General features: G+C 44.3%; 2 protein-coding genes across 8 annotated transcripts in view; one reads left to right on the top strand and one right to left on the bottom strand.

Annotated features, from left to right (window-relative positions):
* The window catches only part of LOC141795634 (uncharacterized), a 28,278-nt gene extending 16,844 nt beyond the window's left edge, over positions 1 to 11,434 (top strand). The window contains exons 7-8 of one of the 4 annotated variants that reach the window (XM_074676598.1): positions 5,795 to 7,323; positions 7,378 to 11,434. In XM_074676598.1, coding sequence (XP_074532699.1) covers positions 5,795 to 7,323; positions 7,378 to 10,817 — 4,969 coding nt within the window. In that variant the 3' untranslated portion in view covers positions 10,818 to 11,434. Of the gene's footprint in view, positions 1 to 5,794 lie in introns of all 4 variants that reach the window. The other 3 variants (XM_074676597.1, XM_074676599.1, XM_074676596.1) reach the window with 3 other exon arrangements.
* A 10,362-nt stretch (positions 11,435 to 21,796) lies between these two features.
* slit1a (slit homolog 1a (Drosophila)) overlaps positions 21,797 to 26,458 on the bottom strand; it is a 123,209-nt gene continuing 118,547 nt past the window's right edge. For all 4 annotated transcript variants that reach the window (XM_074675412.1, XM_074675409.1, XM_074675408.1 and 1 more), the window contains 3 exons: positions 25,777 to 26,065; positions 24,951 to 25,162; positions 21,797 to 24,868 (listed from right to left, as the gene is read on the bottom strand). In XM_074675412.1, coding sequence (XP_074531513.1) covers positions 24,630 to 24,868; positions 24,951 to 25,162; positions 25,777 to 26,065 — 740 coding nt within the window. In that variant the 3' untranslated portion in view covers positions 21,797 to 24,629. The remainder of the gene's footprint in view (positions 24,869 to 24,950; positions 25,163 to 25,776; positions 26,066 to 26,458) is intronic.

The following is a 26,458-nucleotide window of genomic DNA, read 5'->3' as shown; positions in this document are numbered from 1 at the left end:
ACATACCCCGGCTGTTGGAGGCTGCTGGACTTCTGTCAAAGTCGCTGGCCTACGAAAGGGGGACCTTCCAGGACTCCTGCAGGGACCGCAGCCTCTCCCCTTCTCAGTCTGCATCCTATGACCTCAAGATCCCTCAGGTGCGGGTTTCGGCCTCAGGAACTGACCCGTCCTGGGATTTCCTGTCCTCTGAATACTCAGGTCCAGTTGGTGAGACCGGTCTGGGAAAGACCGCTCGCTCCATCGTGCCGCGGCAGGTCCAGAAAAAGAGCAGCGGCGGTTTGAGCAGCTCCGGCTCAGAGAAGGAGTACTGGCCGTACGACGCCGAGCGCCACGCCTTTGGGGGCACCTACCCCCTGGACTCTGAGTCTGACCTGGGCAACAAGCAGCCCAGGAAGAAACGTGGGCGGTACCGTCAGTACAACACGGAGCTGCTGGAGGAGGCCATCGTGGTGGTGATGGGCGGGAAAATGAGCGTGTCCAAAGCTCAGTCCATCTACGGCATCCCTCACAGCACGCTGGAGTACAAGGTCAAAGAGCGGCTGGGGACCCTGAAACACCCCCCCAAAAAGAAGCTGAAGCTGATTGGCCGGGTGGAGGGGGAGGATGTTCCCGGGTCTCTGGAGAAGCAGGAACTCCAAAGCACCCAGCGCAGCGTTCCCGGGAAAGGGGAGAGCGCCTCCGACGAGAACGGGAACGATTCCCACGACGGGTCCCTCTCGTCCAACGAGTGAAAGCAGCTCCAGTAACAAAGATGTAACAACACAGATGATGCATTTGCTCCACAGTAGAGGAGGCTGAATTCATTTAATTATAACTTTGAATTAATATTTATAATTCTTCTATAATTCTTCTGTCCTAACTTTTAATCCAGCACCATGTCAGCAAACAGCCGTCCAATCAAAACGCTCTGAGTGTTTGATTGGACATGATCTGCCTCTAAGGCGTGACATGAGAGGAGTTTCTGAGTACCACTAAAGATTAACGGTTAATGTGAAAATAATCATTCCTGGCTCTTTAAACGAGCTCCTCATGCAGCAGAGCCAAACGGACTCATGTCTGGAGAAGTGGCGCCCCCTGGTGTCTTCTCCCAGTACTGTCTTAAAGCACTTAATCTGACTTCAGACTGAGCTCCTGCTGCTCGGTGGCGGCCCTGCAAACATGGCCGACACAGTAAACTCCTGACTCTGTTGGTGACTCACTGTTGGCAAATGCACGTCTGTGGCTGAAACAAACACTGGAGAGAAAAGGAAACGTCCAAACACTTTTATTATACTTTAAATATTTATTACTCCAAATGTTCAGATGTTTATTTATTACTGCTGTCTTGTCAAATAGCATGTTGTGAGCAGGGTTTCTGTTTTTATCTCATCATCAGCACCAGGACAGGTTTCCTACACACTGACTGTGTGTGGACTCTGCAGTATGAATAGTGTTCATCGTTCATTGCCTTCATTTCTCTCAGGATAGGTTCAGATTGGGACGCAGTCAGTGGAGGCTCAGGCTCAGCACTAACAGTGTTAATATACCTCAGCTGCAGATGCTCCTCACCTCATGGTTTCTCTGTGACCTCTGTCAGAAACCAGAAACCCTCTGAGGTAACGCTTCAGGTCGTCTCTCTGACGTTTGTGTCTCCTACTCTCAGATGTATTCACAGCCGACCTTAACTCGTCTTCAGTAGCATGTCAGTGCCAGTGTTCGCCTTCAGAGCATTTCACTTCTATGAGATTCAGGGCTCATCTCGTCAAACTTCAGGTTTTATCTCTGGGAGACTGATTTTTTCTTTTTATATCAAGTTAATGTGAAATCGTTATTTTTCTGTGCACATCCAGATCTTATAAAACATGCAGTAGCAGTTTGTCTTTGCCCACAGGGCTTTGCTCAGAGTTATATCTTCAGGTTTCTGGACCACGCTGGCCCGGTTCAGGAGGTTTTCGTGGCCTGTTTCCTCACACTCTCAGATTGTGTCTCACTCTGCGTATCAGAGAAAAACTTCCTCTCCTGTGAAAACAGAACTTTCAGGTTTTTCTAAAGTGGCTTTCAGTCCTGTGTTGATGAGAGGGTTGATACGAACCAGGTGTAGAGTTAGTATGTTTCTCCTCTCTCAGTCATTTTATAGTTAACAGAACTTAACAAGCAATAACTGCAGATTAACTCACTAACAAGCCGGCTGTGCTAGCATGCTAAGTTAGCTTACTGTTAGCTACTGATCAAATGTTGCCTCATTCACAACCATCGAGTTCTGCAGCAGCTACGTTAAAACTCAGTGAGAGCTGATGGACATGAGAGGTCAGCCGTGCTGTAAACACGGATCTGTTTGGTGTTTCACACACACATCGTCTCAGGCTGGAGTGTGTGTGTGGTCAGGAAAGAGCCGTCATGTAAACTGATACTTTGATTCAGCTCTGCAGCTCATTGCTGCTGCCAAACGCAGGGTTTACTGATTTATTCGGCTATTTTTAAAACTGTTTTGGTTTCCAGCTCGTGTGTGTGTGTCTCCACACTTTCCCTCAGTGCTGAGCTGGAGTCTTAAAGCCACACACACCAAAGCCCCGGCCTGGTCTCTCACTGAGTTTTAGCCTGGCTGACTGAGCAGAGCTCGTCCGTCTTTCTCCGATCCGCCTCGTTGTGCTCTTATACCTCAGGACTTTCAGGAGCAAAGGGTCGTGGCCTGCTCTTCTTTAACACACAGATCAAGTAGACGTTGGTCAGTACATTTCTCAAACCTCGCAGCCTTTTTATGCACAGAAAGCTTTGATTTCTTAACTACGAGCATTTAACGCAGACGTTCAGGAAAGTGTCTCAGATTGTAAAAACTTTTTAAAGAGTTTGTTCAGCAGAAAACTCATTCAGGGACTTTTACACTCCAGTGTTATTGGCACTGTACAACAGCTCAATGTGATCCAACATTTACACACATTAACCTCTGGCTCTGAATGCAGGTATCCTTTTGTATTAATGAGGTTTTTAATTTTCTCTGAAGTCTTCATAAGTCGGTCTTCACTTTCATTCAGTTGAGATGCAGTTGGTTCAGTCGTTGAATAAATAAAATGTTGCAGTTTCTTTAAGTGTAAATGTTTAAGCATCGACAATCATCGATACAAAAGTCAAACTTTATCTTCTTCAAATGGTTTCATGCATTTTCATTTATTGTTTAAGACATTCAACCACTTTGATATTACTGACTCATACTTAATGATCCTCATTGTCTGCCGTAGCAAATCTTCTAGCTGACTACCTCATCTCAAAGCTCATATCGCAGTCGACTGGTATCTCAGTGGTTTTATGTAGCGACCTGCAGTTTACGGTGAAACCTCGGCGTCCAGACGTCTTCACGACGGTTTCTGAACTCCATCAGATTTATTTCACTTTATCCGGTGTGGGAAATTTACTGTGATCTTTGTATTTTTTATGTCTCAGTGATTTTTCTTTGGCAGTAAACGTTTGTAACTAAAGCTTTTTCTAAGATCTCCAGCTGTGGAGAAGTGAGGAGTAACCAGCGCCTCCTCCTCTAAAACCATCGCAGTGAGGTGTTTCAGAGTTATTTATCAATGCATTATTTATTAATCAATATTTATAACAAAAGATTTTATCACCACTGAAGTAACCATGAATGTAAATGGCTTTAAAGAAACAGAAGTTACTCCTAACTGTCTATAAACAGTAGAACAGAAACAGATTATGCTCTAAATGTATATTTAACAGGATTTATGAACAGGGATGATATTAAAGATTTGTCCCTTTATTCTGATAAAAGTTTTAAATCTTTTCTTGATAAATACTAAAATATATGAGGCCAAAAGTCTTCATGTATCTGAGAAGATGTGATTTTCCAGTAACTAACGAGCGTCCCTTTTAACGAAAGGCTCTGTACAGATTTTGTATATTTCATTAACCGTGTTTGAATAATCGAGGAGTGGTTCGGGGAAACTCTGCATGACTTGATCTTCTTGGTGGTAGACGGTTAGCTGTGTGGTGACGGTGGTCTGTGAGGACGTGTAGTTGGAAATAGTGAAGTGTTTGTGTGTTTTCTGTCAAACTGACGATGTTAGAAGTAGAATAATCTGGGATTTCACCCGCTCAGAGTTTGATCCGTGCTTGTTTTCAGGTGTAGGTTCATCCCCATGCAGTCGTTGGTCATGGCTCCAGTGTTAATAGATGTGCTGTGTGTGAGCTTCGTGGACCAGTCGGCACATCCTCGTTAGTGTGCTCGTTAACTGTCGTGGACATGAGTTGTGAAATGGTTTGCTTCGCTCGTTTGGTTGGTTGTTTTTTCCTCTCCTTACTTCAGCGCTTCATTAACAGAAAGAGCTAAACCCTCAGGGACGAAACATTACAGCTCAATATTCAGGTACCCCACTCCGCTCCTTACACCCTGAACCCAGGGGTGTGACGTCCGTTAGCTTAGCATAACTACGCTCAGATTCCAGTGTCCACAAATGTTATTTTTCTAACCTCTGAAATTTATTTTTTGACCCTAAAAAGAATACATTTCAGATATTTTGGCGTGCAGTTTGGAAACTAAACATCATATTAGTGTTATTTTTATACTATCGCAGTGAATGTCGGTTCAGCCTCAGCTCAGCAGACGTTGATCTGTGCAGATTTAGAGAAGTTCGCTCTGGCTAAGTCCCTCTGTGAGAAAACACAACGGTGTTTCTGAAGAGTTCAAGAAAAAGTCCTGAGACTGCACAGACTGTGACAGCGTTAGTGTTGGAGCTTTTACACGCTGAAATCAGTGTTTCCTCCTCGCTGTTTGGTTGTTTCTGAAGCTCTGTGCTGCTCATACAAAACGTGAGGAGGCTACACGGTAAACACGTTAGCTTCTCTGCTAATCAGAGGTCAAACTTAAGTTACAGATCCCAGTTTCTCTGATTTAGAAATATTAGCGTCATGTTTTTAACTCTTACACACCTTTCATATTGAATCTTTTGCATCAAATGCTAATCAGCAAACCTTCAGCTACGTGATTTCCTGACTTCTTTCTTCGTAGCTCAGACTAAACGTAAAGACATTTCTATCCTTCACGTCGCAGCCTCGTGACTTTCTCAGGCATCACTCGCTGATTTCGTGTCTCCTCCCGCCTTGAAGGGACTTTACTCTGAATGAAAACACGCCTTTCAAAGAAAACTGGTGGTATAGCTCCTGAATAATGGTAATGTGATGGTTTAAACGCTCCAAAGGAGTCGGAGGGTTTTGTGATCGACCTACCTCACTGACGAATCTCGAGCCAGAAACCCCAGAAACAGCCGGTCCCCTCTGGCTGGTCACGTAGGATCTGTATCAGCACAAATAAAAACCTCAAACATGTTTGAAAATCTAATTCAGCATTCGTTTCTTAAAGCTTTTATTTACGGGTTGATTTGTCTTAAGTTGTTGAGCACTTGTTTGTAAACGTCACCTTATGCACTCGTGATAAAGTCATGAAAACTTGACAGAAACTGTGTAATCGATGTTTCCCATGATGTATTTGCTCTTTCCAGTGATGAACGTGGTGTTTTAATGGAGTCGGGCGCCGTGGTTAACGTGTCGTGCATGTTTAAAATGATCTTGGTGTGTAACCTGTAAGAGAAATCACCTCTATGTAAAGAAGCAGACGTGTCGTAGCTGTAACGCTGTAATTGGTCATGATCACTGAGGAAAGATTCACTTTTAAAATCACCTATTCTTCTAATAAATATGCAACCATAAACTCTACCATGTCTTTGTGTTTTGGTTTACAAACTGATCCACCTGTTTTCACTCACGTTCCTGTTTAAGACCTGACATTAAATCATTTCTCCTCTTTTTCCTTCAGTGAGTCTCAAGACGTTCACGTGACAAAAGCCAAGGACCTGCAGTCCACCTCCACGCTGGGACAGTTCATGGCCAAGCTCTGTCCCCACCATCAGAGGCAGATCCTGGAGGCCATAGGCTTTCTTCAGACCGAGGTCAAAGCTGTCACATCCTCCAAGACACAGAGAGACTCCATCACGTGTTCCTCTCCCAAGCCCAGCTCGGTCGCCGCTGAGAGGCCACTCCCAGCCCTGACATCCACCCCCAAGTCAGAAGTCCAGGACGCGTCTGTGCGAGGCCTCTGTGCAGCCCTGAAGGCTCCAGAGAAAACGGCCCCCCTGAAAACCTCTGGCCCTGCGTTGGATCTCCGCAGCCCTGGATCAGGGGGTCACCAGGCTTCAGCCCCCCCAGGAGAGGCAGACACCAGCCGCCACGTGGACCACGCACCTCTGAAGATGAAGATCATGACCAGTAACGCTGCTGCGGGGAAGAGGTTGTCATGTGTGCTGAACTCCTCTCTGTCGTCTCACTGTGACGCTGCGGAGGAGAAGGAGCTGAGTCTGAACTCCTCCAGCCGATCAGAGACGCACGGCGCCAGGCTCAGCTCGTCTGTGAAGAGACATAATCAGTCCAACAGCTCGCAGCAAGCTCGCCACAGAGAGCCTCTGCGCCACGCCAAAGACTCGCCAACAAAACTGTACTCGGTCCATACGACCATCCCTCCAGACTCCCCGCGGACCGCCAGGAAGACCGTCAGGACTTCCTCGGATCGGGACTCTGCCTATAGAGGCATCGTCGACCCTGACCTGGGCCACTGTGACATTGTTTTTATTGACAAACCAATCACAGAGTGTTTTAAAGAAAGGCGCAGCAGCATGGTCCCGCGGCGCAACGCAAGAAAAAGCACCAGAGGACACATTTACTGTGACGAAATCTGGGAGCTGAAGACTGTCCGGACGTTGGCAGGGAGGGGGAACTGTCCTCATCCGATGCCGGAGCTGACCACGTTGGTCACCCCAAAACAAATCCTCTCCAAGCCTGAAGGTGTACCGCCCGTGGATATGCCTTTCGCCGGAGCGTGCAGGGAGACAATGATCCAACAACTGTCCACAGAACAATCAGACGAGGGCGTGACGCCAGGAGCAGGAGACACGGTCGAGGTCGCAGCCAGCGAAGTCGACGTCGTGGTCGAAACGAGCCAGACGGATCAGAGTCAGAGCAAAGTGCCGTCACTTCCTCCATCGCCTGAAAGGTTAGAGAGCAGAGAAACAGATCTGAACAGGCAGGTAGCAGAGGAAACGTCCGCAGACTTAGGGATAACAACAGGATGTGACGACAGTTTCGTTCCTGCTCCACCCGACGTAGACAAAGACGAGGAGCCTGAGCCCACACAGGAGGTCTGTGGAGGTTCAGAGCAGACGGTAGAAAGATCCGTGGAGCCTTCAGAGAGCCCCGTCCACAGAGACGCAGAGTCCCCGAGCACTGGACCTGTCCCTGAGCAGCCCAGCTCCCCAACACCGCTGAGCCAGGAGGAGGGAGAGTCCCAGAGGAGCAAGGAGGAGGAAGAGCCCCAGAGGAGCCAGGAGGAGTCAGAGTCCCAGGGAGGCAAGGAGGAGGAAGAGGAAGAGTCCCAGAGGAGCAAGGAGGAGGAAGTACATGATGAGCAACCTCAGGAAACGCAGCCAGAGACACAAGACGACACCTCTGAAGGTAGAGCCCAGCCACAGACCACAGGCCCCACAGAGGAGCTGCAGGAGGAGCTGCAGGAGGAGCTGCAGGAGGAGCTGCAGGAGGAGCTGCAGGAGGAGCCTCAGGAGAAAGAGTCTGAAAAGGAGACGACTGAAAAGGAGACGATTGAACCGTCCGACAGTGTTTTACCTTTAGAGGCGGAAAAGGACGATGATGACGACACGGGTTACGATGTGTCCTCGAAGACGCTGGATGCGCTCTTGAAGGAACTTCCTCCTTGGCGTAGGAAAAAAGGCGCAGTGATCTCTCCCCCCAAACGGTTCAAACCCACTGAAACCGTCGTGGTGGGTTACGTTAATGGAAAACCTGTTTCAGCCAGCGATAGGAGTCTGAGGCGTAGATCAGGTAACAGCACATCACCCGGTTCAACACCTGTAAAACCCAAACACGCAGCTAACAAGAGCACGGTGGGTCAAACCGCAGCAGGCGCTGGTCAGGACGAACGCTCGTCAGAAACTCGCTCAGCAGCTCAATCAGCTGAGACCACTCCTGAGACGTCCCCTGTGAAAGAGACAGCTCCTGCTGCTCCTGCTGCTCCTGCTGCTCCTGCTGCAGCACCACCTAGAGTCCCCCCCAGGTCCAAACCCACTGTCAGACAGAAGAAAGCTCAGAGAGACCAGGACGGCTCACCTGTCCTCACCGATCAGCTCCACGTCGGCTCGCAGAGCTCCGAGTCCACACGGCAGCTCAGATCAACGAGCCAGAGGCTGACAGGGGTACCAGCACCCACATCAGATCCTGGCCCCTCTGAGGAACCACCAAAACCTGCTGCTTCACCCACAGAGCGACCTCCCTCAGCACCTCTTCCTGCTCCACCTCCTGCTCCTGAAGTCAGTCCACCTCCCCCTGCCGCCGCCACCGAGCAGTCCGAACAGATCACAGCCCGAGAGACAACCGAGGAACCGCAGGTAGAGGATCCGCAGGTAGAGGAACCACAGGTAGAGGAACAGCAGGTAGAGGAACCACAGGTAGAGGAACCACAGGTAGAGGAACCACAGGTAGAGGAACAGCAGGTAGAGGAACCGCACGTAGGGGAACCACAGGTAGAGGAACCACAGGTAGAGGAACCACAGGTAGAGGAACCACAGGTAGAGGAACCACACGTAGAGAAACCGCAGGTAGAGGAAGCGTACATGGAGGTACCACAGGTAGAGGTACCACAGGTAGAGGAACGGCAGGTAGAGGAGCCACAGCCAGCAGAGACAGCCTCTAAAGCAATACAAGGGAGCGATGTAGAGAATGTGTCAGAAGCTAAACAGAGACTGAGGTCAGCAAAGGTCGTGGTCGACGACGGTGAGAGCAAGAAACAGCGACCAAGCCCAGAGGAACCGGGTCAGGCAGAAAGTCCGGGTCCTGTAAAGACTGAAAGGCAGTCACAGACTGTGCCAGTGAAAACTAAGCGGGTTCACCGAAAGGAAGTGGAAGCTCTGCTGCTCGACCAGCCCAGTGTAGCACTTTTACAAAGCAGGCATGCAGGTGAAGACGACGGCGGCTCAGACAAACCAACCAGAATGCCGTTAAGGAGTAAAGTTGGACCGTCTCCCCCGTCTGTTGCTCAGACGCCAGCAGACGACAAGAAACCAACGCTCAGATCGCAGCGATTGGCTTCACCCCCCACGCCCTCAGTCTCTGTCCCTGGAAGACAAAGTGAAGCAGCTTCTCCAATCAGGAAACTGCCAGAGAGGGTGACCAAAGCTCAGGTAAAGTCCCCGTCAGTGTCCGATCTACCTGGGTCGCCCCCCAGCTCAGCCGCCCCGGTCATAACGCCAAGACCAGAGCCCCCAAAGCAAGCCAACAAATTCTTCCAGACCCTGACCGGAGAGGACAGCCAGCAGCTCCTCTCCAGCCTGAACACCAGGTATGAGAAGATGCAGAGGGGATGGGTGCAGATGGACAAAGAGGGTCAGCCGGCGATCAAGTACAAGAACAAGGCCGACAGGCAGGCGGCCATTTGGAAGAGCAAACGCAGAACCAAGAAACCAAAGTCTCTGGAGCACCAGAAGTACTCCCCAGTGCAGATGCTCTTCATGAAAGGTTTCAACCTCAGCAGCATCTGTCGCTGGTTCCTGGAGTCCACAGAAACCAAGTCCCTGGTCATCGTGAAGAAGGTGAACACGCGTCTTCCTTCAGAGACTCAGCTGTGCTTCCACAGCTCCTCGGCCTCAGCCGCCTCTCAGGGGGTCTTCCCGAGCCTGCAGGCAGAGCGCTTAAAGAAACACCTGAAAAAGTTTGCCATCGCCTCTCCCGTGAAGAGCAACCCCAAGAGCCAGAAACTGATCGCCAAAGCCTTGGAGCAGGAGCCAAACGCCGTCAGAGGGAAGGAGAAGAGGGAGCTCCTCAGCCCCACGCAGACGCTGAGTAAGGCACACTCCTCCACCGAAGCCAGGGCCCAGACCACCGAGTCTCAGAAGTCCTCCAGCAAACCACGAAACCCGGCCAGCGCCAGAATCCTGAGGAAGTACTCAAACATCAGGGAGAAGATGCAGGTTCAGCAGACCAATGCCAGACTGAAGAAGGCCTCAAAAAACCTAAAGACCAACAGTTTGAAAAGACTGAGTGCAGCTAAGTCCACCGCCAAGTCGATCCTGAAACCCCCTCTGAAGGCTCAGAAACCTGCCCTGCCTGTGAGCAAACAAACGAAAGCAGCTAAGACAGAGAAGAAGAAAACGCCGGCTGAGAAAAAACCCACGAAGCCTCCTGCTCAGGCGGTCAGAGCTCAGAGCAGCGTCAGGGCTTCAAGAGAGACAGGGAGGAAGGAGGTCCCAAAGAGAGCCTCTCTGCGGCTCGGGTCTCCCAAAGCGCCCGAACACGCCGTGGAGACGCCCAAAGGCAAGGTCGACGCAAACGCCAAGAAACAGGTGGAGGCAGAGAGGGTGGAGGCTGAAAAACCTACTGTGAATAAAATGAATGCTTCCAGGTCCCAGCCCAAAGAACCAGCACAGAGTCCAGGACCAGAGTCTGCTGCTGGGCCCCCCCAGCAGGGCCCGGCCCCAGCCTCACCTGACCAGGTGCTGACCCGGTCCCAGAGGAAGATGGAGGCGGTGGCTCCCCTGAGCGCCAGCAAAACCCAAGCTGTAAAGAACTCCTCAAAGTCCAGTAAAACCCCGAACGCCTCCCCAAAACCGGTCAGGAGAGCCGAGACGCCCACGCTGACGAGGAGCGGGGCTCTGAGGGAGTCCATGAAGAGGAGTCACGCCGCCACGGCGCCCCGCGGCCCCAACAAGGCCGCCACAAAGAAATCTGAGCAGCTCCTGGAGACCCCCGCCAAGCGCACCAGGACGTCCCTGTCCAAATAAAACAGAGCGTCTGTGGGTCGGTCTGTGAGACTCCCATCAGGACCACCAGAGTCTATTTTTCAGCCTCACATCAGAGAAACGTTCACAGGAGGCTGAGCTGTGGGGACAGTTTCTGAAAGTGATTTATGCTTTTGTAAAGCTCCAGTGTAAAAATTAAAATGTGACTGAACATGTTTATCTGAGGTCGAGCAGCACGTGGAGCAGACGCTGATTGGCTTTATCTTTATCTACGACACGGCTGGAGATGGCGTCAGCCTCCAAACCTTCGTTTTAGAGCAGAGAGGACGAACGTCACAGCTCGTGGCGTTTATCAGGTCATGGTTCGTTCCTCCATCCTGGCTCTGTGCGAACCTCTGCAGTTATTGTTTCTGACGAGAACATGTGAAGTGTCGGGCAGCGTGTATCTCCAGCCGGTCTTCAGCCACAGCGGTGTCAACATGTGACTGCTGTGACCAGGTGCCTTATTTATGAAGTGTGAAATACGAATGTGTGAAATGTGAAACCCTGTTCTCATGTCAGCTTTCTGTTCCTGGAGACTCTGAGTATGCAAACCAACCGTTCCTCCTGGTGTACGCGTCACACGCCACGCGTCATGCGTCACGCCTCATGCTTCACGCCACACGTCATGCTTCACCTGTACACCTGTACACACCTGTCTTTTCACTGTTTCTGATTTCCTGTCGTCAGGCTGGGTTTTATTCGCCCGTTCTCAGAGCGTCAGCTCAGAGCTGCTCTCATGTCGTCGTAGAAACAAATGTCGTCCTGTACGTCAGGACACCAGTTTGGACAGTTTGCTGTTCCTCTCCTCAAACCTTCGCAGTCGTTTCCTCGTGGCGCTCTCACAGGAGAGACTTCACTTTAACCTGTTTCTGTTTCTGCGTGTGTAAAGTGTTAAAGTGGAAACAGTTGTTGCAGCTCTGTCACAGCATCTCGCCCTCCTCGAGCAGAAACCCAGGACTTTATTTATGCCCAGTGTATTTAAAAATAAAACTCCCGTTCAGGACTTTGTAAGCACCTACGGTGCCCGTTAGACAGCTGCACTGAACCGTTCATCCTGACCGCGAGCTGCTGGCGTGTGTCAGACCTGACAGTCCATATCTTCAGGTTTGTCTGGATGAAGTACACGGCCCCTCAGCATTAACGGCTGGCTGATCCCACCGTCAGTTTTTCAGAGGAGGTGTGAACACTTTGACTCGTTATTTCATTACGTTACGTTTTATTTGTATCCTGAGTTGTTTTTTATCGTGATGGACGGTCAGAAGTTCTCATAATGTGAAGTTTCTTTACTTCCACAGTCGTAACGTGCGTCGGTGTGTGGTTGTTTTTTACGCTCACGTCTTCGTAGAGGCTGATTCACCTGTAAATGAAAAACGTGCGTCATGTTTTTATTGTTATTTAAGAACTCCTCGTAGGCTCATGTATTTAGCAGAGACAGCCACCAAATACCAGACTTGAACATGTTTATTCTTTACAGTTGCTATTTAAAGATTTTGATTTTGTATATTAGAAAAGAAATAACTGCTTTATTTGTGGTAATCCCAAGAATGAAACATCTTTATGTTAAAAACTTTGTATTTTTGCTGGAATTGATATAAAGATGTTTGAATTTTACGTTTGGTTTCTCGCCTCTTTTGTGTTTGCTGACGTTAATCCTCATTTTAGGTCCTGGAGAGGAGCTACACCCAGGAGAAAGGTGAAAACTGAAGGTTCAGGCAGGTTTTGTTTTTTCACTTTGCAATTCAAAAGTTGACAGATTAAGTCTTGAATTTTCTAAGTTTGGAAAGAGACAGTGTGTAGACTTATCGTCAGATGCCGTTTTTCACACCTCGTGTTAAGATTTGACTCGTGTGTCATCCCAAATGTGCAAACACAACCCAGACGCTCTGAGAAAGCGTGGAGACGTGATGAAAACGAAACGTCAGGCGTCAGACTGCTCCTCTGTGGAGGAGTTAGACGCTGACAGGTTAACTCTACAGACAGAGGTGTCCATTAATGATCAGATCATCACGTGAAGACATGTTAACACCAGGTGTCGACAGGCTGAGATCGACTATAATTCATTTAAAGAAAAACATGAATCCTGAGCCTGGAGACCGAAGCGTCCGTTTCTCTGGTGGACGGTTTCCTCGGGGAAAGTCTGCCAGGGTTGGGACACGCCTCGGTGTAACCACTGACCGCGGGGACGTGCCATGACCTGCCATACGGCTCAGGAGCCGGGGCCCTGGACGCCACAGGAAGCTCCTGCTGTGAGGCAGATTGGTGAACAGTGGTAGTCTCTGCTGAACAGCTTCTCGCCAAACCACCGTGGCGTGCAGAGACTGGGGGTGATCCACCTTTAACATGTGAATATGAAAAACTTGTTCCTTATATAATTTAAAGAGACATCACATTTACATGGTAACCTTTAGTTTTAACTGCTCAACCAGCCTTTACTACCTAAACCTGGGGAGACTCAGAGCAGTTCCTCATCATGGACAGCAGGGGGCGTTGTTTTGTTGGTCTACTCCTTCCTCATGGTTTCCTTTCCTGAGCTGCTTCAGTGATTTCTTCTCATGGTGAGTTCATGTGCTTCTCTTTAATCCAGACCTGATTCACCAGAGTTACCAACAGTTAGCGTGCTGTGATACAAACACGTCTGAGGAAGGCAAGGGCCTTCCTCTGTGGATAAAACAGCTCAGGACTGGTTTCTAAAATTTATTTATTTATTTTTCATTTTAAAACAGAACTATTAGTCAAAACATCTGTCTTTAGCTCAACTTTCAAAAGCTTTAATCTCTCATCACTTGTTCGATCAGCAGCAGTTTGATACTAAATGTTGACAACTAGCGTTAACATCTTTAGCTAACACTGCGTTTGATCCTGCACGATATAAACATGTTGTTCTTTAGGTCCAACAGGGTCACAGGTTAGAATCTGGTGATGTAGGTTAGGCTATGCTAACAAGTTAGCTTGCCAATTAGTGAGTCGAAATGCTGTAATGCCAAGACAAATGCCTTTGCTCTTGTGTCTGTATTAGTTTCCTGAAGAAAAGCTGTTTATAAGGTTTTATTTTTTAGGCTAATCAGTCAATGTCCTGACAGATTTTTAAAACCCTTTTTTTAGTTTCAGACCATGAATGTGTGAAATAATGAAGATTTTTCAGTCTGCAAAGGAAATGATTGACAACCCAGAAAACATAGTCCGGTGTCCTTTTGATAATAGCTGCCCTGAGATGCTAACATAATAGCATGTCATGCTATTATAATAGTACAACATGCTATAGCATGACATGCTATAGCATGACACTATTATAAAAGTGTCATGCTATAGCATGACACTTTTATAATAGTATGATTGGCTAAAGCATGACACTATTATAAAAGCATGACATGCTTTTATAATAGTGAAATGCTATTATAATAGTATGATAGGCTATAGCATGACACTTTTATAAAAGCATGTCATGCTATAGCATGACATGCTATTATATTGGTATGATTGGCTATAGCATGACATGCTTTTATAAAAGTATATCATGCTATGGCATGACATGCTATTATGATAGTATGACATGCTATAGCATGACATGCTATCATAAAAGTATGATAAGCAGCATGACATGCTATTATAAAAGTATTATTGGCCATAGCATGACATGCTACAGCATGACACTATTGTAATAGCATGTCATGCTATATCATGACACTTATCTAATAGTATGATTGGCTATAGCATGACATGCTGTAGTATGACACTATTATAATATGATTTCATGCTATAGCATGACAATTTTGTAATAGCATGTCATGCTATAGCATGACACTATTATAATAGTATGATTGGCTAAAGCATGACACTATTATAAAAGCATGACATGCTTTTATAATAGTGAAATGCTATTATAATAGGATGATTGGCTATAGCATGACACTTTTATAAAAGCATGTCATGCTATAGCATGACATGCTATTATAATAGTATGATTGGCTGTAGTATGACATGCTATTATAATAGTATGATTGGCTGTAGCATGACATGCTATTATAATGGTATGATTGGCTATAGCATGACATGCTTTTATAATAGTATATTATGCTATGGCATGACATGCTATTATAATAGTATGACATGCTATAGCATGACATGCTATTATAAAAGTATGATTGGCCATAGCATGACATGCTATTATAAAAGTATTAATGGCAATAGCATGTCTTGCTGTTGCAGGACACTATTATAATAGCATGACATGCTTTAGCATGACACGATTATAATAGCATGTCATGTTATTATAATAGTGTCATGCTATAGCATGTCATGCTATAGCATGACATGCTTTAGCATGACACTATTATAATAGCATGTCATGCTAAAGCATGACACTATTATAACAGCATTTCATGCTATAGCATGACACTTTTATTATAGTATGATTGGCTATAGCATGACACTTTTATAATAGCATGTCATGCTATAGCATGACACTATTATAATAGCATGTCATGCTATAGCATGACACTTTTATAATAGTATGATTGGCTTTAGCATGACACTCTTAAAATAGCATGTCATGCTAAAACATGACATTATTTTAAAAGCATGTCATGCTATAGCATGACTTGCTTTTATAATAGTGAAATGCTGTTATAATAGTACGATTGGCTATCGCATTACACTTTTATAATAGCATGTCATGCTATAGCATGACATGCATTTATAAAAGTATGACTGGCTAAAGCATGACATGCTATTATAATGGTATGATTGGCTATAGCATGACATGCTTTTATAATAGAATATCATGCTATAGCATGACATGCTATTATAATAGTATGATTTGCTATAGCATGACATGCTATAGCATGACACTATTTTCATAGCATGTCATGCTATAGCATGACACTATTATAATAGTATAATTGGCTAAAGCATGGCATGCTATTATTATAGTATAATTGGCTTAAGCATGACATGCTATTGCATGACACTCTTTTAAAAGTATGATTGGCTATAGCATGACACTTTTATAATAGCATGTCATGCCATAGCATTACACTATTATGATAGCATGTCATGCTAGAGCATCACATTTTATAATAGTATGATTGGCTATAGCATGACACTATTATAATAGCATGTTATGCTTAAGCATTACATTATTAAAATAGCATGTCATGCTATAGCATGACATGCTTTTTGATAGTACCATGCTATTTTGATTGTACCATTGGCTTTAGCATGCCACCAAATAAAAGCATGTCATGCAAAAGCATGACACTATTATAAAAGCATGTCATGCTATAGCATGACATGCTTTAATAATAGTATGATTGGCTATAGCATGACATGCTATTATAATGGTATGATTAGCTACTCAAACATGCTTTTATAATAGTATGATTGGCTATAGCATGACTCTTTTATAATAGCATGTCATGCTATAGCATTTCACTATTATAATAGCATGTCATGCTATATTAAAATATAATAAAAGTATGATTGGCTATAGCATGACATGCTATTATAAAAGTATGATTGGCCATAGCATGACATGCTATAGCATGACATGCTGTTATAATAGCATGTCATGCTAAAGCATGACACTAATCCAATAGTATGATTGGCTATAGCATGACATGCAATAGCATGACACTATTATAATAGCATGTCATGCTATTATAATAGTATGATTGGCTATAGCATAACATGCTATAGCATGACACTTTTATAATAGCATGTCATGCTATAGCATGACATGCTATTTTAATAGTATGATTGGCTATAGCATAACATGCTATAGCATGACACTATTATCATAGCATGTCATGCTATAGCATGACACTTTTATAATAGTATGATTGGCTAAAGCATGATTTGCTATTATTATAGTATAATTGGCTTTAGCATGACATGCTATTGCATGACACTTTTTGAAAAGTATGATTGACTATAGCATGACACTATTATAATAGCATGTCATGCTATAGCATTACACTATTATAATAGTTTGATTGGCTATAGCATGACATGCCTTAATAAAAGTATGATTGGCTATAGCATGACATGCTATTATAATAGTATGACATACTATAGCATGACACTATTATAATGGCATGTCATACTATAGCCAATCATACTGTTATAATAGCATGTCATGCTATAGCATGACATGCTATTATTAAAGTATGATTGGCCATAGCATGTCATGCTATAGCATGACACTATTATAATAGTATAATTGGCTAAAGCATGGCATGCTATTATTATAGTATAATTGGCTTTAGCATGTCATGCTATAGCATGACACTTTTATTATAGTATGATTGGCTATAGCATGACACTTTTATAATAGCATGTCATGCTATAGCATGACACTATTATAATAGCATGTCATGCTATAGCATGACACTTTTATAATAGTATGATTGGCTTTAGCATGACACTCTTAAAATAGCATGTCATGCTAAAACATGACATTATTTTAAAAGCATGTCATGCTATAGCATGACTTGCTTTTATAATAGTGAAATGCTGTTATAATAGTACGATTGGCTATAGCATTACACTTTTATAATAGCATGTCATGCTATAGCATGACATGCATTTATAAAAGTATGACTGGCTAAAGCATGACATGCTATTATAATGGTATGATTGGCTATAGCATGACATGCTTTTATAATAGAATATCATGCTATAGCATGACATGCTATTATAATAGTATGATTTGCTATAGCATGACATGCTATAGCATGACACTATTTTCATAGCATGTCATGCTATAGCATGACACTATTATAATAGTATAATTGGCTAAAGCATGGCATGCTATTATTATAGTATAATTGGCTTAAGCATGACATGCTATTGCATGACACTCTTTTAAAAGTATGATTGGCTATAGCATGACACTTTTATAATAGCATGTCATGCCATAGCATTACACTATTATGATAGCATGTCATGCTAGAGCATCACATTTTATAATAGTATGATTGGCTATAGCATGACACTATTATAATAGCATGTTATGCTTAAGCATTACATTATTAAAATAGCATGTCATGCTATAGCATGACATGCTTTTTGATAGTACCATGCTATTTTGATTGTACCATTGGCTTTAGCATGCCACCAAATAAAAGCATGTCATGCAAAAGCATGACACTATTATAAAAGCATGTCATGCTATAGCATGACATGCTTTAATAATAGTATGATTGGCTATAGCATGACATGCTATTATAATGGTATGATTAGCTACTCAAACATGCTTTTATAATAGTATGATTGGCTATAGCATGACTCTTTTATAATAGCATGTCATGCTATAGCATTTCACTATTATAATAGCATGTCATGCTATATTAAAATATAATAAAAGTATGATTGGCTATAGCATGACATGCTATTATAAAAGTATGATTGGCCATAGCATGACATGCTATAGCATGACATGCTGTTATAATAGCATGTCATGCTAAAGCATGACACTAATCCAATAGTATGATTGGCTATAGCATGACATGCAATAGCATGACACTATTATAATAGCATGTCATGCTATTATAATAGTATGATTGGCTATAGCATAACATGCTATAGCATGACACTTTTATAATAGCATGTCATGCTATAGCATGACATGCTATTTTAATAGTATGATTGGCTATAGCATAACATGCTATAGCATGACACTATTATCATAGCATGTCATGCTATAGCATGACACTTTTATAATAGTATGATTGGCTAAAGCATGATTTGCTATTATTATAGTATAATTGGCTTTAGCATGACATGCTATTGCATGACACTTTTTGAAAAGTATGATTGACTATAGCATGACACTATTATAATAGCATGTCATGCTATAGCATTACACTATTATAATAGTTTGATTGGCTATAGCATGACATGCCTTAATAAAAGTATGATTGGCTATAGCATGACATGCTATTATAATAGTATGACATACTATAGCATGACACTATTATAATGGCATGTCATACTATAGCCAATCATACTGTTATAATAGCATGTCATGCTATAGCATGACATGCTATTATTAAAGTATGATTGGCCATAGCATGTCATGCTATAGCATGACACTATTATAATAGTATAATTGGCTAAAGCATGGCATGCTATTATTATAGTATAATTGGCTTTAGCATGACATGCTATTGCATGACACTCTTTTAAAAGTATGATTGGCTATAGCATGACACTTTTATAATAGCATGTCATGCCATAGCATTACACTATTATGATAGCATGTCATGCTAGAGCATCACATTTTATAATAGTATGATTGGCTATAGCATGACACTATTATAATAGCATGTTATGCTTAAGCATTACATTATTAAAATAGCATGTCATGCTATAGCATGACATGCTTTTTGATAGTACCATGCTATTTTGATAGTACCATTGGCTTTAGCATGCCACCAAATAAAAGCATGTCATGCAAAAGCATGACACTATTATAAAAGCATGTCATGCTATAGCATGACATGCTTTAATAATAGTATGATTGGCTATAGCATGACATGCTATTATAATGGTATGATTAGCTACTCAAACATGCTTTTATAATAGTATGATTGGCTATAGCATGACTCTTTTATAATAGCATGTCATGCTATAGCATTTCACTATTATAATAGCATGTCATGCTATATTAAAATATAATAAAAGTATGATTGGCTATAGCATGACATGCTATTATAAAAGTATGATTGGCCATAGCATGACATGCTATAGCATGACATGCTGTTATAATAGCATGTCATGCTAAAGCATGACACTAATCCAATAGTATGATTGGCTATAGCATGACATGCAATAGCATGACACTATTATAATAGCATGTCATGCTATTATAATAGTATGATTGGCTATAGCATAACATGCTATAGCATGACACTTTTATAATAGCATGTCATGCTATAGCATGACATGCTATTTTAATAGTATGATTGGCTATAGCATAACATGCTATAGCATGACACTATTATCATAGCATGTCATGCTATAGCATGACACTATTATAATAGTATGATTGGCTAAAGCATGATTTGCTATTATTATAGTATAATTGGCTTTAGCATGACATGCTATTGCATGACACTTTTTGAAAAGTATGATTGACTATAGCATGACACTATTATAATAGCATGTCATGCCATAGCATTACACTATTATAATAGTTTGATTGGCTATAGCATGACATGCCTTAATAAAAGTATGATTGGCTAAAGCATGACATGCTATTATAATAGTATGACATACTATAGCATGACACTATTATAATGGCATGTCATACTATAGCCAATCATACTGTTATAATAGCATGTCATGCTATAGCATGACATGCTATTATTAAAGTATGATTGGCCATAGCATGACATGCTATAGCATGACACTATTGTAATAGCATGTCATGCTATATCATGACACTTATCTAATAGTATGATTGGCTATAGCATGACATGCTATAGTATGACACTATTATTATAGCATGTCATGCTATAGCATGACAATTTTGTAATAGCATGTCATGCTATAGCATGACACTTTTATAATAGTATGATTGGCTAAAGCATGACACTTTTATAATAGCATGACACTATTATAAAAGCATGACATGCTTTTATAATAGTGAAATGCTATTATAATAGTATGATTGGCTATTGCATGACACTTTTACAAAAGCATGTCATGCTATAGCATGACATGGCTTTATAAAAGTATGATTGGCTATAGCATGACATGCTATAATAAAAGTATGATTGGCTATAGCATGACATGCTATTATAATAGTATGACATGCTAAAGCATGACATCATTATAATAGCATGTCATGCTATAGCATGAAATGCTATTATAAAAGTATGATTGGCCATAGCATGACATGCTATAGCATGACACTGGTATAATAGCATGTCATGCTAAAGCATGACACTAATCCAATAGTTTGATTGGCTATAGCATGACATGCAATAGCATGACACCATTATAATAGCATGTTATGCGTAAGCATTACATTATTAAAATAGCATGTCATGCTATAGCATGACATGCTTTTTGATAGTACCATGCTATTTTGATAGTACCATTGGCTTAAGCATGACACCAAAAAAAAGCATGTCATGCTAAACCATTACACTATTATAATAGCATGTCATGGTATAGCATGACACTATTATAAAAGTATGATTAGCTATAGCATGACATGCTATTATAATGGTATGATTGGCTACATGCTTTTTTAATAGTATGACATGCTATAGCATGACATACTATTATAATAGTATGATTGGCTATAGCATGACGTGCTATAATAAAAGTATGATTGGCTATAGCATGACATGCTATTATAATAGTATGACATGCTATAGCATGACACTTTTATAATAGCATGTCATGCTATAGCATGACATGCTATTATCATAGTATGATTGGCTATAGCCTGACATGCTTTATAATTGTATGACATGCTGATATAATAGCATGTCATGAGTCGTTTTCCTTATCTTGAGATAAAGTCACTGGTTTGAAGATTTTGAAGGCAGCGAGTTGGGATGTGTGCATGTGTTGACCACACGATTAAACATCATCCTCGTTAATGAACGAGCAGAGCCAGAAGTCGTCTGTGTTTATGTCTGAGCTGTCACACACACCTGCTACCTGGTCAATGGTGAGACTCTCAGTCTGTAAACCACCAGCACAGGACTCATTGTGCATTATTAAGTACAATTTGGCAATATTTTGTTCTATAAAGTTTTAATAAAGCTGTCTTAGAAAAAACAAACCAGAGTGTCTTTATATTTGTGTTAACGAGCAGTTGGACAGGTGTGCCTGATAAAGTCCCAGTTAGTGTATAGAGTGAATGTATGTTGTTAAAGAACCAGCGTCGTCATGATGCTTCATCATCAGTTGTGTTGAAAAATGAAAGTCATGGTCAGAAAAAACAACAGGGCCTTAAAAGCACACACATTTAAGTTTAATTAATGAAAAAGAGTGGAGGTTTGGTAAACATTTTGTCGGTGGCACTACATACATTCAGCATTATGGGAGTTTCAGCTCAAACCCCAACATCAATCCTGTAACAGAAACAAAGAGACAGAACCAACCAGGAATATTTCTTCAGTTTTTGCACCAGTTCATCACAACAGAGACATCGTGTTGCTTACAATAACATATTTATGGATATAGTTCATAGGATGAAAACTCTGTGTTCCCGGTCACGTGACCAGACGACTGAATCACATCTGGATATAGCACAAGCACCACTAAGATGTCTACCAGGAAGTTGAATGCACCAGTCCAGCTCCGATCAGTGCAGAGGAAGAAAAGGAGACATGAAAGAAAGCCACTGGACCAAAGCTGCACCTTTACGAGGCACAGCGCCTAAAACGTACAGTGACGGTTCATCAGAGTCCTTAACCAGAGCTTCTCTTAACGACTGTACAACACTGGGTCACAGCAACAGCATGTTAGAGTCAACATGGGTCGCAGGGCGAGGGGGCGCGGTGTGCATGGAACGAGCCGGGACCAGGGTCTGCAGCCGATCACGCTACGAAGAGACTTTAAACATCGAGACCAGCAAAACGGATCAACACCAGCCCGGTCTGCAACGCCACACGCCGCACGGCGTCCTGATGGACTGTCACTGAACAGAACGTGATTCTATATCTTACATCGTAAACTAAATAACAGCTAAACGTTACCACTTCATGAATAAGCATAGGTCATATTTATCTATACACATTTATACATTCAGGTTTGACTGTTGTGTTGCTGGAGTTGGCGCCTTTCCTCCGTTTGTGTGGATCGCCAGTCAGAGCTGACACACAGTGAAATGTCCCATGTGGTTAAACATCATCGTCTCCTCGAGACGCGTCACGCCTCTGTGGACAGACGTAGGATGACGCAGTTTGACGTGAAAATTGTCCAAGGAAGCAACTTCATCCTTTTCTTCTGGCTTGACAGCAGCTTATGATCGGTTGAACTCGACTTCTTTAAAAACTCAAAGGAAAAACATCTTTTCTACAGCAAACAGATTAGATTACACAGGGAGGGTGAGCCCAGCACTTCAATGAGACAGACATGAAAACAATCAGAAGCTTAACGTGTGCGATGCTAATTACAAACTCAATCTGAAGGGGGCGTCCTGTAATCCAGCGAATGAGGAATGTTGGAGCCGAAACTCGCTCTGAGTGATGTTACAGATACCCTACAGATTTTTATGCTGTTTTTATTCATTATTTTGACTTTTTTCATCCTTTTGAAATGTTTGAAAAGAGTTGAAAGTCAGAAACATTAATGCCTTCCACTTTCTACAGGAAAACACCGAAAGATCAAATAAATAAAAACAAGCACAGACGCTCAGGGATTAGGTGTAATATTCACATGGAAGACAACATATACATTATTAAACATGACCCTAGACCAATACTGCCTGCTATACAACACGGCCAACCTGCTGCGCTCGTTTGGCCGATTCATGTCGTTAATCACCGCGTTGGCAAAATGAGATCAAGAATTAAAAACACCTGAAAAAAACACTGAATGCTTTCCACCAGTCCCACGGCTTCCAGAGACAGACTGACTCTGTAACATAGAAAAATACTATACCAAAAGAAATACAAATATATATATATTAGAATCTGTTAGGCATTTCTCTATCACGGGTCTGGGGAGGGCTGGGGCGGCTAAAGGAGTTAGGTTACACCATGACACAAAACAAAACGCAAATCAGGACGAGGAATTAGACGAAACACGAGGAGATGACTCAGCAAACTTTCCTGTCGTGAATGACGTGAAGAGGCGTGACGGATCTGTCGGCAAACCTCTCCACACATGCAACAGTTTGCACAAGTTTAATACTGCAGGCATTCCAAGGGGCGGGGCCTCTTCTCTAAGGGGGCGGGGCCATCCAAATCATCCTCAAGGCAATGGATGCTGGGAGACTGACAACCACAGACTCCCCCAGCGCCGGGTTGGTCAGCGAAAATGGATGAAGACCATGCATGTGTGGTGATGAACTGTCCTTCTCAGTGCTGCCAGTCAGTGCAGTCTCATCCGGTCCAGATCCCTCAGATCCCTCAGACCCAGAAAACCCACTGTGACACCGAGACCGCCACAGCCGCCACGGCCTCACCGCGCTATGTGCCACTCTGTCCCTACCCGGTCACGTCTACGTCGTCTACGTGTGGATGGATGACTGGATCCTGGCAGAGGAAAAAACTGCTACGTCAACTCAAACTCAACCCAAACCACGTCAGTCCAGTCCGGTCCAGGTGACCCAGCCAAGCTCGACTAAAGACAGCTTTGCCAAGTCCAACAGTCCAGCTCTCCTCGTCTGTCCCTGCCCCTCCTCGCCAGGCTCCGCCCACTCTCCTCTCTGCCTCCAGGAAAGATGGCTGATGGTGTTTGTCAGTGGGGGGCGCTGCAGATGGACGGGGATTTCACGCTGGGTGGTTTGGGTTGGAAGGACGCTCCACAAATCTCTGGAGCCCTGGAACAATGTTGCCGATGGTTGTGTTGCTGTTGTTGTCACTTCTTCATTGTTGCTCATGATGTTGTTTCTGTGTTACTGCAGGTCACACGCCCGACGGAGGGGAGGAAATGTCCTATTTTACAAACGATGTTGTCCATAATATATAGATAGAGGTTTTATATATATTCTTTATACTCTCTCTCTTTCCCTCCTTCACTTTCCTCCAGTCCCCTCTCTTCCTTCCTTCCTTCCTTCCTTCCTTCCTTCCTTCCTTCCTCCTATCTCCTGCTCGGTAGCAGAGGCAGGAAGCGCGGTGAATGGTGCTACATGCAGCCCACACAGCCGCACTTGATGGTCTTTTCCACCTCTTCGCTGAAGGAGGTCCCATCGCTGCATTCGAAGGTGTATTTCCGGCGTTTCACTCGCTGGCTGCCGCAGCAGGCGCCCGACTCGCACACGCCCGTGCACTCCACGCCGGAGACCATGCGCGTCGTCTGGCAGATCGCGTATCCTCTCTGGACCTGGTGGAAGTTGCGCACCGGCTCGCCCCGACACTCCGACTCTGGAAAAGAGGACAAACAGCCACAGCTGTTACTTCCTGATCCGCCACTTCCTGTTCGCCGTCTGAAGGAGGGGGATCTAACCTGCGTCGCAGAGCTCTCCCGTGTAGCCGCTCTCGCAGTGGCAGTAGGCGTCTCCCGTGTCGGAGATCTGGCAGCGGCCATGTTTGCAGTTCAAGCGTCGGCAGGGGTTGAACAGCTCCCCCTGCTGGTTGCACAGGGCGCCGCGGTAACCCTCCACACACTCACAGCGGTACGACTCGGGGTCCAGAGGGATGCACTTCCCATGAACACACCTGGTTGGACAGAGAAACGTCAAACAAACAGATTAAACAAATAAAGGACGCAGCGTTTCTAACGTCTCAGAGTTTAGAGAAAATAACTTCTTAAACTGAACGAAGACCAAACTGAAGTTCTCCTGTTCGCTCTGACTGGTTCAGACCCTGTCTACTTCCTGTGGATCTCTAGCACCAAACATAGGGTCCCACCAGGAACCGTGGTGTCATGACTGACGGTGGATGTAAACTACAGACAGCTCAGCTCAGTTTTTACAGCTGTCTTCAGCTGAAGCTCCTTTAAAAAATCAAATCATACGTCAACAAGAAAGATCGTGAGGAGTTTTTAATGCTTCTGGTCCATCTCGCCTGGACTACAGGAACTCCTAACTTTTGATTGTTTCTGACTTTTTACTCTCAGAGCACTTTGGTTGAGCCCCCGGCTGTTCAACGTGTCTAAACGAATCTGACTTTATCTCTGCAGGCCATGGCTCGGCGTGGATATTCAGTGATGTTAGCGTGTGATCAGTGAAAACGCTCCTCGCAGTGTGTCTGAGTTACAGGTTGACTCGGACACGCTGCTGTGGCTCTTACACGCCCCCCGTCAGGTCAGCACTGTGCGTGCTTGGACATACTTGCTGCCCTGGCAGGGGTTGGAGGCCGGCTGGTCGCAGTGCGGCCCGCTCCAGCCCGGCTGGCAGTGGCACACGGGCCCCTGGGCCCCATCGGGCTGGCAGATGCCGTGGACGCAGTAGATCTTCTTGCAGGGCTCGCAGCCCGGCACCACGCCGGGCTTCATCTGGGTCTTGGTGAAGTCCTGGAGCTCGTTGTTGATGTACAGGTTCTGGATGCACCCGTGGAAACTAGAACCGTTCTGGATCTGCCAGAGACGGAAGGTGCCAGCGTGGACATCCACCGGCATCCCTGAAGGAGGGCGCAGAGAGGAAGGAGAGGGTTTTCAGGGGCGTGGAGGCGTAACAACAGACCACAGACACACAGAGAACACAGGGCTGGTATGAAAGTGATGGAGGAAGAGGTTTTCAAACATGCGTGTCCCAGACGTGACGAAGATTCTCTGTTACAGCTGATTCAACTTGACCGAAGCAATTATAACATTTAGCATTTACACAGCTGGACACGTCATGTCTGAAAACAGAGGACAGGGACAGCCAGAGGGACGCACAGGAGTCTCCTCTGAGTGTATGAGCAATGGACAGCACCACCCAACACTGGACCACACCCAAACAGAATCAAGCTCCGAGCCACTCCTGAGTCAGCGCTAGCCGTGAACACGTTCACACAGAGCTTCCTGTTAGC

The sequence above is a fragment of the Halichoeres trimaculatus genome, unplaced genomic scaffold (assembly GCF_033239565.1).
Source record: "Halichoeres trimaculatus isolate MK-OKI-2021-1 unplaced genomic scaffold, fHalTri1.1 fHalTri1_scaffold_8, whole genome shotgun sequence".
Lineage (NCBI taxonomy): Eukaryota > Metazoa > Chordata > Actinopteri > Labriformes > Labridae > Halichoeres > Halichoeres trimaculatus.
Note: the sequence above shows the minus strand (reverse complement) of the source record. Positions and strands in the feature narration are given on the sequence as shown.